General features: G+C 43.9%; 1 protein-coding gene across 1 annotated transcript in view; it reads left to right on the forward strand.

Moving 5' to 3' along the window:
* ZSWIM5 (zinc finger SWIM-type containing 5) overlaps positions 1-15,703 on the forward strand; it is a 186,573-nt gene that overhangs the window by 162,638 nt on the left and 8,232 nt on the right. Inside the window, exons 7-11 of the mRNA XM_047789264.1 lie at positions 1,021-1,167; positions 1,956-2,093; positions 3,485-3,745; positions 3,953-4,088; positions 4,930-5,087. Coding sequence (XP_047645220.1) covers positions 1,021-1,167; positions 1,956-2,093; positions 3,485-3,745; positions 3,953-4,088; positions 4,930-5,087 — 840 coding nt within the window. The remainder of the gene's footprint in view (positions 1-1,020; positions 1,168-1,955; positions 2,094-3,484; positions 3,746-3,952; positions 4,089-4,929; positions 5,088-15,703) is intronic.

The raw sequence follows: 15,703 nt of genomic DNA on the forward strand, positions 1-15,703 counted from the left end.
TTGGGGGGGCGGTGTTTGGTTGCACCCACAGCATATGGAAGCTGCTGGGCCAGGGATCAAACCCACACCACAGCAGCAACCCAAGCTGCTGCAGTGACACAGCCAAATCATTTACCTGCTGCACCACCAGGGAACTCCTGGTTATCTCTGATTTTTATTTTATACTTTGTTTTGATGTATTTTTAAATTTTCTGCAATTATTTCTATAAATGTTTATGTCGTAGTAAAAGACATCACAAAATAAACCATAAATCTCATTCTGGTCACTTCCCCATTCATAAGCCTTTGGAGTCCTCTCTTCGGCCTAAAGTAAATCCAAACTCCTTGGTATGACATTCCAAGCTCTTAACATGCTAGACTCAGCCTCTGCAGACTGTCTCTAGCCACATAACCTAACTCTACCTGGAACTATTTCCCATACGCTGAAGATGTGCTGTATAGAATTTTCTGATGCTCTTACTCAACTGCCTTTCCCTGTTTGCCTACCTAGTTAAAATTGTGCTTGCCTGCAAAGCATAGAGCCCAAATATTATTTTTTTCTGTCTCCATTTCTACCACATCGTTTCCTTTGAACTGTTTTACAGTGGCCTGTGTATGTATCACTTGCAAGCTATTTGAGGGAAGTGACCATTTCTTACTCAAGTTTATACTCCCTTTGAGCAGCATGCTACCTGGCATTCAGTAGGTTCTCAGGAAACAAAAGACAGATGAAGGAAGGAAGGCTTTCCCTTTATCAAGGCAGTTAGTTGCTACATTGGGTTCCCCTAGTACGAGTTCCTGGTTGTGTGTCCCTTTCTCCTCCAAGCTGTGGCACCGAGGCTGCAAGGTGTCTCCTTGGAGACAGTGCCTGTGACTTCTTCAGCTTTATATCCCTAAAAGGTAAAATACAGTTTCTGCTACACAGTAAATGTCAGGTCGAATTTGAGGAGCTGAACTGAACACAGTCTCCCTTTGTCAAACATGAATTTTCCTAATTTAAAAATGTATCTCAAACAAAAGTATTTTCTTCTCATCTGGTAGAGCATGTGCCTACAGCCTGTGCTCGGGTTGATGCCCTGCGTTCCCACGGTTACCCAAAAGAGGCTCTCAGACTCACAGTGGCCGTTATCAATACTCTGCGGTTGCAGCAGCAGCGACAGCTGGAAATCTACAAGCATCAGAAGAAAGGTAGAGTGATCAGGAGCCATCGTAACGCCTTAGGCTGAAGCTGACAAGGACCCTCTGGGGCTGCAAGGCCTAGTACTTAATTTTCATTGAGTTTCACGGTGTGGCAGGGGCTAGGGATTCCAGGTCCTTCTCCCTGCTGTGTGGAATGCCTTGGTTTACGTCTGTGAATCTCAGTTTTCTTATCTGTAAAATGGGAGTGGTAATGCTGGCCTGCCTCTCTCATAGGGCAGTTAGGCCCACTAAGATCTGGTATGAGAAGACCCTTTTTAAACTCAATGCTGGAGTTCCCGTCGTGGCACAGTGGTTAACGAATCCGACTAGGAACCATGAGGTTGAGGGTTCGGTCCCTGCCCTTGCTCAGTGGGTTAAGGATCCGGCGTTGCCGTGAGCTGTGGTGTAGGTTGCAGACGCGGCTCGGATCCCACGTTGCTGTGGCTCTGGCGTAGGCCGGTGGCTACAGCTCCAATTCGACCCCTATTCTGGGAACCTCCATATGCTGCAGGAGTGGCCCAAGAAATGGCAAAAAGTCAAAAAAAAAAAAAAAAACTCAATGCTATGTCTAAGCGTTGAGTGGGTGCTGTCAGCAGGCAGTCTAAATGCATGCCACGTGGCCTTAAAGCTGGCTAAGAGCTTGTGACCAGCCTCATCAACCCAAGGCAGGACAGTGAGGGAAGCTTTACTTTGAGTCTCAGGGCCAGCGCCTGAAAGAGACTGATGAAGAGCCCGGGCAGGGACAGAGAGCATTGTGTCACTGTCACTCTCTAAAACTTTGTCCTGCTTGTTTCCAGAACTGTTGCAGAGAGGAACCACAACCATCACAAACCTGGAAGGCTGGGTGGGCCACCCACTGGATCCCATCGGCTGCCTGTTTCTCACTTTGACGGAGGCCTGCCGCCTGAATGATGATGGTTATCTGGAAGTGTCAGGTACAGGGGGCAGCCTGAAGCAAGCTACAACTGCCCTTTGGAGCCCTCTCCTCCCTGACAGAGGCTGCTTTATCCCTCCTGCAGCCTCTTTGTCTCTCATCCAGACTAGCGCTTTCCTTGGGCTTGCTCTTTCCCACCCTGTGGCCTGGCCCTGTCCCACTCACCCGTTTTACTTTGCCAGCCTCAGCCTTCCTTCGTGCCTCTCACCTCTCCACTGGGTGAGTGCCTGGAGAGTCATCCAAGGGGAATAAGAAGAGCTAGAGGGGTTTGAGGAGTCAGAGGCCACATCCTCAGGGCATCTGGAAGTGGGAAAGAATTTCCCTCAGGAGTGTGTGTGCATTCCCTGCAGTCACATAATACTGTCGTGTTTCCCTTGAATGTTCTCCTTCTTGGTGGTCTTGTACCAGTCTTACAAATGTGAAATCAAAGGAAAGCAATTTGATAGCTCCTCAATGTAGCAAGGACCTGAGACAGAATGGGTTCCTCCTTCCTCCGTGCCATCACTATCTTGCATACATACATCTGTTGTATGTAGGACACTGCACTGCGGCTTATTTACAAGTGAGTAGCTCTCCCTAGAGGGTCAGGTCCCTCGCAGCAGAAACGATGGCCTCCTTGTCTTTGGGATCCCAGCTCTTAGTGTCACACTTCTCATTTAGTTGTCTTCCGTACATATTTACCAGATGGATGAAGGCAGACAGGAGAGAAGTTGAGCCTGACTTTTAAACCTGTGCTCTCTTCTCGAAACTTTGATTCCAAAGGTGGAACATACAAAGTAATAATAATATAGAAGTTGCAAGTGTCACAAAAGTAATAGTTCAACTGAATGCATTCCGATTTCTCCAGGTAGAGATACAGGAGTGGCCCCAGTGCAGGCCAGGACGGCCCTGTCCTCCCTCTCATCACCTGAAGAGGGAATCCGCATCCTTGGCCTGTTTCATATGCACAGTGGCACTTACGTCTTGAAAACCTGAGGTGGTTTGGGATTATTCACCACAGACATACACTCAGCTCTTGCCATATTCCAAGCCCTGGAGGCACCTAGGGCAATAGGATAATGTCTCTTTCCTTTAAAGTACTTATGTTCTAGTGAGAGAGATAGGCAAAGACATAGATAATTAGAGTATTACCTAACATTCTAGCAAAAGATTAGTATAATGTATACTTCCCCAACTGGCCTAGCCAGTTCATTTGTTAGGAAGGAGCCTGGGAATCTTTGTAACCCTATGTAACCTTTTTTCAGTATATTTCGTTTTTCTTACTGTTCTGGTGTTTGATTCAGCTTCCCTGTGTTAGCCCTTGACCATGCTGTATACCAAAGTGGGAGGGAGAGAGAGGCTGAAAAATCCATGGGCTCTGACTTAATGTGTCTGGTGCCCTGTTGTCCTCAGATATGAATGAAAGCAGACCCCCTGTGTACCAGCATGTGCCTGTGGCTGCAGGCAGCCCAAACGGCAGTGAGTCCTACCTGTCCTTGGCCCTGGAAGTTGCTCTAATGGGGATGGGTCAACAGAGGGTGATGCCCGAAGGCCTCTATGCACAGGACAAGGTCTGCCGCAATGAGGAGCAGCTCCTGAGTCGACTTCAGGAGCTGCATCTGGATGATGAGCTCGTGCAAACACTGCAGAAACAGTGCATCTTACTACTGGAAGGTAAGCAGAGAAGAAGCTGTGGTCCCTTGTGTCTTTAGCCTGTGACTCTGGGTTCCCCTCTCTGAGTGCAGACACAGCAACATTTTTGACAAAGTGTAGTGAAGATTCCATGGCCAGCAAACACAAATGGGATCCTAGGACTCAAGTCCAGGCAGGCAGATGCAGGCATACAGATAAATGACTGGCTGGCTTATCTTCTTCCTGCAGGAGGCCCCTTCAGTGGTCTGGGAGAAGTCGTCCACCGAGAGAGTGTTCCCATGCATACTTTTGCCAAGTATTTGTTCTCAGCTCTGCTTCCTCACGATCCAGACCTGTCCTACAAGTTAGCCTTACGTGCCATGAGGTGGGTAGCCCTTTCCTAGCCCACATGCCTCCACCATAGCAGAAGTCTCCCTTGGTCTTTTTCTTTGTTTATCTTACTTTCTTCTCTTTCCCTCTTTCTCTATGCTATTGGACCTGCCACCAGTCTGCCCTAAAATGGTTCAGATATGTTCATATGATCTAGGATTCCTATCTGGGATGCCTTGCTGGTGACACACTTGCTCCCTGGCTGTATTCTCAGTGGGTTGTCTGAGGAAGTTCCCGAGACTTTACCAGATATGGAATACCCAAGACCTGAGTCTCTTTGTTCTGGGGCCAGTTTGGCAGCCTCGCAAAGGGCTCGAGCCCTTCCAGGCCTGACTGAGTCATGGTTCCCAGGCGTAGGTCACCAGATACATCTGAGAAGGAGAAATGAGTCTCTGTCAAAATTTGAGAACAGTGAGCTCTGGGCATCCTGTTTCCAAACCAGACTAGGATCCTGGGTTCAAGCAGGTGGACCTCTAGGATGCAGCAGACCACACAGAAGAATTTCAGTTAGACTGTAAGACCGAGAGAGCTCCTCAGCTCAACCAGAAAGCACTGCGCAGGATTACTTGGCATATATTTCTCATACTTTTAAAATCTTATGACTTTCGAACTGCCTTTCAAACCTATTTGCAATAAGAACTATTCAGCTTGAGTTCTACAAGTGCCAGGAACCCACCTCATATAAAGTACAGCACCATAGGTTTGAAATCCTTCCAAGTTCTTCGTTAACCCTTTCCTGCCAAGTTCCTCCCCAGTAAAGAGAACAAGCTTCTCTAAGGTGGCTCAGAATGGCAAGGGTCTGGGTGGTAGCTGATGACTCTCCCTGGGTCTTCTAGGTTACCTGTTCTAGAAAACTCAACTTCTGCAGGCGACACTTCCCACCCTCACCATATGGTATCTGTGGTGCCCAGCCGTTACCCTCGCTGGTTCACGCTTGGACACTTGGAATCCCAGCAGTGTGAACTGGCCTCCACCATGCTGACTGCTGCCAAAGGTGAGCATAGAGAGACCTCAGGCCCCAGCACCCCCAGGGCTGCCCAGTGGTGGCCTGTCAGAGGCTTAGCCTGCAGTCTCCCGAAGAAGAGAAGCTGTTTGCCCTCCTGTGAGCACCAAGAGCGAGAGGGATCCCCGCTTTGATTGCTGCCATTAGAATGAATACCTGAGGGAGTTCCTCTCATGGCGCAGTGGTTCACGAATCCGACTAGGAACCATGAGGTTGCGGGTTCGATCCCTCACCTCCTCAGTGGGTTGGGGAGCTGGCATTGCCGTGAGCGGTGGTGTAGGTCGCAGACGCCGCTCAGATCCCACATTGCTGTGGCTGTGGCATAGGCCAGCGACTACAGCTCTGATTAGACCCCTAGCCTGGGAACCCCTGATTAGACCCCTCGCCTGCAGGTGCAGCCCTAGAAAAGACCAAAGAGAAAACAGAATGAATACCAGAGTCCCAGCTGGAGCTTTCCTGTAGTTACTGTTTGTAGGACTCTGAGTACAGAGCGTGAGGCCGTCTTTAAGGTAACTTCCAATCTGCTTTTCCGTAAGGTCACTTTACCTTTTGAAGCCTCCGGTTTAGAATCTCTAAGACGAAAATCGTTGTCAGTGGCCTGTCAGCTTCCAGGTGATGGGACGATCCAGTGAAGTGATGACTGAGATGGCGCTCCACATCCCTGTACGGGTTGAGAGTTTAGGGCTTTTCCAGGACCCTGGGCCAAGAGATAGGCAGTCCAGCATGACTCAGGCCTTTAAAAGCTCTCATACTCCAAGTTGTCTATGTAGGTTTCATCACAAAGAAAAGTGAAAACAAGCCCCTGAGGAGTTACAGTAAAATACTAGCTGTTAAGTATAGACTGTGAGTGTTTTTCTCCTACCAGGAAATTACATGGATTTTTTTAAAGCATTTTTAAAATTTCAAGTAACTTTTATATGTCTTCTTACTGCAAAAAAAAAAAAAGTATGCTCATTGTAGAAAAGATAAAAAATACAGATAAATCGTATAAAAGAGATCAATAAATTGGAGTCGCTGATGTGGCACAGCAGGATCTGCGGCATCGTGGGAGCACTGGGACACAGGTTTGATCCCCAGCCCGGCACAGTGGGTCAAGGATTTGGTGTTGCCGCAGCTCCAGCTTAGGTCACAACTTCGGCTCAGATCTGATCCCTGGCCTGGGAACTCCATATGCTGTGGGATGGCCAAAAAATTAAAAATTTTTAAAATAAAAAAATTGTAAAAGTGATCAATAAGCCAGTACAAAAACTGAACAAAGAATATGATCAGACAGTTTACAGAAAAGAAGATGCAAAATACTTTTAAATAATTTAAATGCCTGGCCTCACTTGAGAAATACAAATTAAATTACCCCAAGATAACATTTTCACAGATCTTTTTGGCAAAAATAGTTTGACAGTAGGCATCCACGTAGGAAATGGAGGTGGCAGTGGCCTGGCATGGGGTGTCAGATTCTGGATAAGGGTAAGATTCAGGATAAGGATGGCTGCAGATCTAAGATGCTTAGTGAACCTCAAGTACAAGAAATAGGAAGAAAACTGTATCAAGACCCATAATCAGACTGCTTAAAACCAGTGATAGAAGAGAAAATCTTACAAGCAAAAGAGGGAAAAAATGCACATTATATGCAAAAGACAAAAGATACGTATGAGAGCAGGTTTCTCATTAGAAGCAATGTAAGCCATAAGACAATGGAGAAAAATCTTTAAAGTACTTTAAAAAAAAACTTGACTTAGAATTCTGCACCAATGAAAATCTTTCAAAAACAAAAGTGAAGATATTGGTAAAAAAAATTACCAATATCAAGAATGAGAAAAATGACACCCCAACACAAAGAATGAAAATGATAATAAGGGAGTTCCCATTGTGGCTTAGCTGTAGCGAACCCAGCCAGTATCCATGAGGGCACGTGTTCAATCCCTGGCCCAGCTCAGTGGGTTAAGGATCTGGCATTGCCATGAGCTTCAGTGTAGGTCACAGATGCTGCTCTGACCTGCTGTTGCTGTGGCTGTGGCATAGGCCAGCACTTAACAGCTCTGATTTAACCCCTATCCTGGAACTTCCATGTGTCTCGGTTGCGGCCCTAAAAATATAAATAAATGAAATGATAATGAGGAGGTCCCGTTGTGGCTCAGAGGGTTAGGACATTGTCTCTGTGAGGACGCAGGTTCAATCCCTGGCCTCGCCCAGTGGATTAAGGATCCTGTGTTGCCGCAAGCTGCAGCATAGATCACAGGTGCAGCTTGGATCTGGTGTTGCTGTGGCTATGGCGGAGGCCTCAGCTATAGCTCCAGTTTGACCTCCAGCCCAGGAATTTCCATATGCTGCAGGTATGGCTGTAAAAAAATAATAATAAGGGAATATTATGAACAACTTTATGCTAATAAATGAAATAGACTAATTTCTTGATAGACACAAACTACCAAAGCTCACTCAAGAATAAAGAAGATAGAAGCCTGTTGTAGCTGAGTAGTAACAACCCCAGCTAGTATCCATGAGGATGCGGGTTCTATCCCTAGCTTTGCTCAGTGTGTTCCAATCCAACATTGCCGAGGGCTGTGGTATAGGTCACAGATGTGGCTTGGATCTGGTGTTGCTGTGGTTGTGGTGTAGGCCAGCGGCTGTAGCTCTGATTCAACCCCTAGCCTGGGAACATTCATATGGCACAGGTTCGCCATAAAAAGAAAAAATTTTCAAAAAGAATAAGACAATGAAGAAGTGCAAAAAAAGAATAAATAAGAATAAGCTCAGTATATACCCAAAAGAACTGAAAACATGGACTTAAACAGATAGCTGTTTACCAACATTAATAGCATTATTCATAGTAGCCAAAAGTTGGAAGTAATTCAAGTATCCATCAACAGATGAGGAGTTCCCATTGTGGTGTAGTGGTTAACGAATCCAACTAGGAACTATGAGGTTGCGGGTTCGATCCCTGGCCTTGCTCAGTGGGTTAAGGATCTGGCGTTGCTGTGGCTCTGGCACAGGCCGGTGGCTACAGCTCTGATTAGACCCCTAGCCTGGGAACCTCCATATGCCGTGGGAAGCAGCCCTAGAAAAGGCAGAAAGACCAAAACAAAAAACAATCAACAGATGAATAAACAAAATGTAGTATGTACATACACTAGGATATTCTTTGGCCATGAAAGAGGAATGGAATTCTGACACATGCCACAACATGGATGAGCCTTGAAAACATTCTGCTGAGTGAAACAAGCCAGATGCACGAAGACAGACGTTGTATGAGTTCCTTATATGGGGTGTCGAGAATAGTCACGTGAGTAAATTTGAATGGGTGCTGGGCTAGTGGTTGAATATTTGATGAGGAACAGAATATTTACATGTCTTAAAGTATCTCTCCACAAAATATTATCCGTCATAAAGGGAAGAAGTGTAACTCTACCATAGAGTGGATAAAAATGCCAGACACCACTTGAATGTAGTGGTCACAGTTAATATCACAAATTCATAGAACCAGAACGTAGACTAGAGGAGACGCGCAGAGCAGAAAATAGGGTAGAGACGCTGGGGAAAGATGTTACTATTTAATGGGATAATGAGGAAGTTCTGGAAATGGACAGTGGTATGGTTCCCTGACAATGTGAATGTATTTAATGTCACTGAATTGTATCCTTAAATGGTTAAAATGGCAAGTTTTATGCGTGTTTTACCATTTAAAAGAATAAGTAGAAATCAAGTTGGTAGTTAAAAACCTTCCCACAAAGAAATTCCAGGCCTAAATGGCTTCACTGGTAAATTCTACTAAAGATTTAAGGAAAACATAACAGTTCTGTAAAAAAAACTCTTGAAAAAATTGAAGAGGAGGAAATATTTCCCAGTTCAGTCAATGAAGTCAGCATTATCCTGATACCAAAGCCAGCTGAAAATCATATGAAAGAGAAAACTCAGATGAATATCTCTCATGAGCATAGGTGTAAAAATTCTCAATAAAAAATGTTGCTGTGGCTCTAGTGTAGGCTGGTGGCTACAGCTCCGATTCAACCCCTAGCCTGGAAAACTCCATATGCCGTGCGAGTGGCCCAAGAAATGGCGACCAAAAAAAAAAAAAAATCAAAACTCAATCACTGTATTTCACCATACTGATAGAGTAAAAAAAGAATACCCACACGATTTTCTCAGTGATACAGAAATAGCATTTGATCAAATCTAACATCTATTTCTCATAAAAACAATCAAAACTCTCAACAAACTAGAAGTAAAAGAGAACTTCCTCAGATGGTGAAGGGCATCTATGATACGGCTGCCCCCATACTCAGTGGTTAAAAGAGTAACTGTGTCTTCCTAACATCAAGAACAAGGCGAAGAGGTTTGCTTCCACCTCGTCTCTTTCTGCATCATACTGATGGCTCTAACCAGTGCAGTAAGACGCTAAAAAGAAGTAAAAGGTATTCAAATTAGAAAGAAGCAGCAGCACTGTCCTTATTCTCTGAAAACATGATTGTCTATGTAGAAAATCCTATGGGATCTGCAAAACCTATTAGAACTAACAGTAAGTGTAGCAGTGTTTCAGGATACAAGATCAGCATGCCAAAATCAATGGTATTTCAGTATACCAGCAATGAACAGTCAGAAATTGAAGTTTTTTGAGTTATCATTGTAATAACATCAAGAGAACATGAAATACAAGAATAAACCTAACAAAAGATGTACAAGACCAATACGGTGAAAAACATAAAACGTTGCTGAGAGATATTAAAGACGACCTAAAAAAAATGGGACACACTGTGCCCATGGATTGGAATAGGATTAAGATGTTGATTCTCAGAGTTGCCACTGTGGCACAGCGGGTTAAGAATCCGGTATTGTCTCTGCCGCAGCATAGTTTCAATCCCTGGCAGGGCACAATAGGATAAGGATCCAGCGTTGTGGCCGCTGTGCAGCTGCAGCTCAGATTTGATATCTGGCCCCGGGAACTTCCTTATGCCACAGGTGTGGCCAGGGGGGAAAAAAAAAAAAATGTTGATTCTCTTCATATTGATGTGTGATTCAGTGAGATCCCAAACAAATTTTGGGTGGAAATCGATAATCTCGTTCTGAACTTAGCATGGAAATTCAAAGGACCTAGAGAAGACAAAAACAACTTTGCAAAAGAAATATAAAGTGGGAGGACTAACACCTCCTGATTTCAAGATTTATTATAAAGCTGTAGTAATCAGTACAGGGTTATTCGTATAAAGAAAGATAAATAGATGAATGAAAGAAAGTAGAGTCCCAAAATATACCCTCACATGTATGGTCAGTTTATTTCAATAAAGGGGCCAAAGCCAATTCAGTTGAGAAAAAGGATGGTCTTTCAGCAAATGGTACAACCTAAACAAAAATCCCCTCTTGATGATGGTTCAAGGATCTAAATGTAAAAGCTAAAACTGGAGTTCCCGTCGTGGCGCAGTGGTTAACGAATCCGACTAGGAACCATGAGGTTGCGGGTTTGATCCCTGCCCTTGCTCAGTGGGTTGCCGATCCGGAGTTGCCGTGAGCTGTGGTGTAGGTTGCAGATGCGGCTCGGATCCCGAGTTGCTGTGGCTGTGGCGTAGGCTGGTGGCTACAGCTCCGATTCGACCCCTAGCCTGGGAAATTCCATATGCCGCGGGAGCGGCTCAAGAAATAGCAAAAAGACAAAAAAAAAGCTAAAACTATAAAACTTTTAGAAGGAAACACAGGATAAAATCATTTTCATTTTTAGTTAAGCAAAGATTTCTTAGATATAACAGTAAAAGCACAATCCATAAAAAAAGTCTTACAACTTAGCAAAATCAAGAACGTCTGCTCTGTGAAAGTCCCTATGAAGAATGAAAAGAAAAGATAGAGGAGTTAGGTAGTGGTCTCGTGGTTAGGACTCAGCATTTTTACCACAGTGGCCCGGGTTCAGCCCCTGGTCTGGGAACTGAGATCTCACATCAAGCTGCTTCACACAGCGGCAAAGAAAAGAAAAAGAATGCAAAGATAAGCCACAGACGGGGAGAAATATTTGCAAAACATATCTCATGAAGGACTTGCCTTCAGAATATGTAAAGAACTCTCACTGATAAGAGAGTGAACAGCACTTTTTTTCAAATGGACAAATATCTGAAGAAATATTCCACCAAAGATCCTCTGCTGGGAAGAAAGCACATGAAAACCTGCTCAATACCATTAGTCCTTAGAGAAAGGGAAATTAAAGCCACAGTAAGAGAAAGGCTAAAATTTTAAAAGCAAAAAAACAGGGGTTCCTGTCGCGGCTCCGTGGAAATGAATCTGACTGGCAGTCCATGAGGACTCAGGTTTGATCCTGGCCTCACGCAGTGGGTTAAAGGATCCAGTGTTGCCGTGAGCTGTAGTGTAAGTCACAGATGTGGCTTGGATCTGGTATTGCTGTGGCTGTGGCGTATAGGCCAGCAGCTACATCTCCAATTCAACCCCTATCCTAGGAATCTCCATATGCTGCGAGTGCAGCCCTAAAAAGACAAAAATAATAATAATAATTTTTTTTAAAAAAAGCAGCCATGTCAAAGACTGGCACGGATGTAGAGCAGCTGGAACTCTCATACACTGCAGGTAGGAACATAAGTTGTACAACCACCTTGGTAAACCATTTGTCAGTTTCTTAAAAAGTTAAGTAGACACTTACACATTTGGTCCTGCCATTCCACTGATCGGGTGTTACCCGAAAGAAAGGAAAGTATACACCCATACAAAGACTTTAGCATGAATGTTCATAGGAGCTTTGTTTTTAACCACAAACTGGAACCAATCCAAGTATCCATCAAGAGGTGAATGGGTTAAAACCTGATACAACCACACAGTGACATCATACTTGGTAATAAAATGGAATGACTTATTGATACTGCAACATGAATGAACCTCAGAATAATTATACTGAGTGAAAGAAGCTAGACCAAAGGAAACAGTGTCTACTGTGTTATTCTATTTATGTAAAATTCTAGAAATGCACACGGTAGTGACAGGCGGAAGATCAGCAGTTTCCTGGGAATGGGGCCTGGGCAGGCCAGGACCGAAGGGAAGGAAGAATGACTAAGGGTGACAAGGAAGCTTTGAGGGCGATTAATATGTTCGTTATCTTGATTGTGATAGTTTCTTAGAGGCGTACATTTGTCAAAATTGATCAAATTGTGCATTTTAAATATGCGTTGATGATTGTATCCGTTACATACCTCAGTAAGTCTTTAAATAAATACATTGATTAGTAATGATAGCAACTGTTTATAACCCATTGAATAAAATAGGTACCCATGAGTTTTATGCTGATATGAGTAAATAAATGAGCAGAGTGGAATGCCAAATGATGATTACAGAAGGAATGATCAAATGAGAATATAACATTTGGCAACTATATAATACTTAATTCAGCCTAGAAACATAAATGGACACTAAAACTAGCTGATGAACTTTTGATGAGGGACATTTACTTAGTCTCAAAAGCATCTCCCCACAGAGTTCCCATCATGGCGCAGCGGAAACAATCCGACGAGGAACCATGAGGTTGCGGGTTCGATCCCTGGCTTCGCTCCGTGGGTTAAGGATCCGGCGTTGCCGTGAGCTGTGGTGTAGGTCACAGACGTGGCTCGGATCTGGCGTTGTTGTGGCTGCGGTGTAGGCCGGCAGCTGTAGCTCCGATTAGACCCCTTGCCTGGGAATCTCCATATGCTTCAGGTACAGCCCTAAAAAAAAAAAAAAAAAAAAAAATCTCCCCACAAAATACTTGTCCGTCATAAAGAAAAAAATGTGTAACTACAGGAGAGAAAGCTAGCAGGCATCACTTTTGATCAGGTGATCACAACTAATATCCAGTAATGGGTTAAGTCAGAATCACTTATTACCTAACAGGAAGCAATAAAGAATCAGTTATCACTTCTCTGATATTACATCAAAAATGTGAACCTCCATCTAATCACGAGGAAATATCAGGCATAATCAAATTGAAGGACATTCTGCAAAATAACCAGTCTGGGGAGTTCCTTGCTGGTCTAGGAGTTTGGACTTGGTGCTTTCACCACTGGTGGACCAGGTTTGATCCCTGGTCTGGGAACTGAGATCCCACATCAAGCCGCTGCCTGCTGTAGCCCAAAAGAAAAATAAAAAATAGAAAATAACTAATATGCAAAGGTATCAAGTCATGAATGCCAAGGGAAGACCGAGGCATTTTTCCAAATTGTCAGAGGCTGAGGAGACATACTAATATTAGACAAACCACGTGTTTGATGGTTCTGTTGCAGATATGGAGAAAAGTGTCCTTATCTGGCAGAAACAGACTGCAGTATTCAGGGGTGATGGGTATCAAAATCAGTTACTTTCAAATGGCTGGGCGGGGCAGAAAAATGATGCTTGTAGCCGTCTTGAAAGTTTGAAATTATTTCAAAATAAAACATTTTTGGTAAGACACTGTGTTTGCAAAGGTGTAGAGTGGGAGTGTAGATTGGTAATCCTTTGTGGAAGGCATTACAGCATATGTATCAAAATTACAATGTGCACCTCCTTTGATCCAGCAGTTTCACATCCAGGATTTTACCTTAAACTTTACATTTGTACACATGTACAAATTTATTCACTCCAACCTTGTTTAATTATAAAATATTTGAAACATTCTAAATAGCCATCAGTAGGAAGCTGGTTGAATATGTTGCTTTAGGTCCAAAATCTCTTACATGGAATTCCAAAATCTGAGAAGCTCTGAAAATCCAAACTTTTCTTTTCCTAAGGTGGTAGCAAAACCTTGCCTCAGCTCACATGAGGCGTTACTTGTTTCTTAACACTCTTAGTCACAGACATCTCTGCTGCTCACTAATATTGTGTTGCCTTTTTTGTTTAGGTGGTTGTTATTTTGTCAATTTGAGTTTAATTGTCCTGTAAAAATGTCCAAAAAACTGAAGATACTCCCATGGGTAAGAATAAGAAAGGGAAGCATCTGTCATTATCAATAGTACAGAAAATAGAGTTAGTACAGAAGCTTGATCAGGTGTGTCTCTGAGACATCGTACTAAAGCATCAGGTGTGGAGGAGCTCCCTTGTTGAGGATTTGGTGCTGTCACCGCTATGGCTCTGCTTACAGCTATGGTGCAGGTTACCCCTAGCCTGGTAACTTCTACATGCCATGGTCATGGCCAAGAAAACACCTTTGGGAATTGACACCACGTGTGACTTAAAATAGCAGAAAGACAAAGTCTTCACGTTTTGTAGGGGTAACAGTGACCAGGACTGATGGAGAAGAGAAAGTTTTTCAGAGGGCAAAAAATAATATGGACATGAGCGTGATTGAATGGATTCCACAGTGAAGCAGTGTGAATATGCCACTGCCTGGTTTGTTTTGGAAACAAGCTAGATTACGCCATGAAGTACCCAGTCTTTAAGGTGACTATAAAATTTCAGAAGATCACTGGCTGCAAACGTTTCAGAAGCGTCATGGTGTAAAATATCTGGACAGCTATGATTTTTAAAAAAGCTTCTTTTCATGATGTAGATGAAAATTATATTTCCAATATAAGATAATTTTTAATTATTGGAAACATGGGTACACTGCTGATGAAACAACTCTATTCTCTTTTAAAATAAAAAAAAAAACATTAACATTGGTTGATGAGCAAACAAGAGGTTTTAAGGACTCTAAGCACAGCTTGAAAGTTATGGAATGTGTTAATGCAGCAGATAGGTAAAGCTAAAAAAAGCCAACATCCAGAGTTCCTGTTGTGGCTCAGTGGTTAACGAATCCGACTAGGATCCATGAGGTTGTGGGTTCGATCCCTGGCCTTGCTCAGTAGGTTAAGGATCCGGCGTTGCCGTGAGCTGTGGTGTAGGTCTCAGACATGGCTCGGATCCCGTGTTGCTGTGGCTCTGGCGTAGGCCAGCGGCTACAGCTCCAATTCAACCCCTTGCCTGGGAACCTCCATATGCCGCAGGAGCGGCCCAAGAAAATGGCAAAAAGACAAAAAAAAGAAAAAGCCAACATCCAGGATATTTCCAAAGTTGTTTATGGGAGTTCTTTGTAGCACAGTGGGTTAAGGATACAGCATTGTCACTGCAGCAGCTCAGGTCGCTGCTGTCGCACTGGTTCCATCCATGGCTTGGAAACTACCACATGCCACAGCTACAAGAAAAAAGTTGGAGTTCCTGCTGTGGTGCAATGGGATTGGTGGCTTATCTGGAGTGCTGGAATGCAGGTCCGATCCCTGGTCCAGCACAATGCGTTCAAGGATCCGCCGTTGCCGAAGCTATGGTATAGGTTGCAACTGCAGCTCAGATCTGATCCCTGGCTTGGAAACTCCGTATGATGTGGGGCAGCCAAAAAGGGAAGAAAAAGAGTTTACAGTTTATTTGTCAGTATATAAGCAAGAAATGATGAGTAATTGAAGAGCTATTTGTACCCGGCTCGAGAATCTGTACCAGCGGCATGAGCTTGTCTCATGTTAAGCTAGAGTGGAAGACACCCATGCTTGTTCCTGGACCACTGTGCCACACATACCCGTCGTGAACGTCTCCTGACCAAGAAACTATGCTGCCAATGAAGAGCAACTCTAATTTTTTTTTTTTAATTTTCATACTGTATCCTTGCAGCAGGTAACTTCCAGGTCTTCCTGAAAGAGTTATTGCAGAAG

Source organism: Phacochoerus africanus, chromosome 8 (assembly GCF_016906955.1).
Source record: "Phacochoerus africanus isolate WHEZ1 chromosome 8, ROS_Pafr_v1, whole genome shotgun sequence".
Lineage (NCBI taxonomy): Eukaryota > Metazoa > Chordata > Mammalia > Artiodactyla > Suidae > Phacochoerus > Phacochoerus africanus.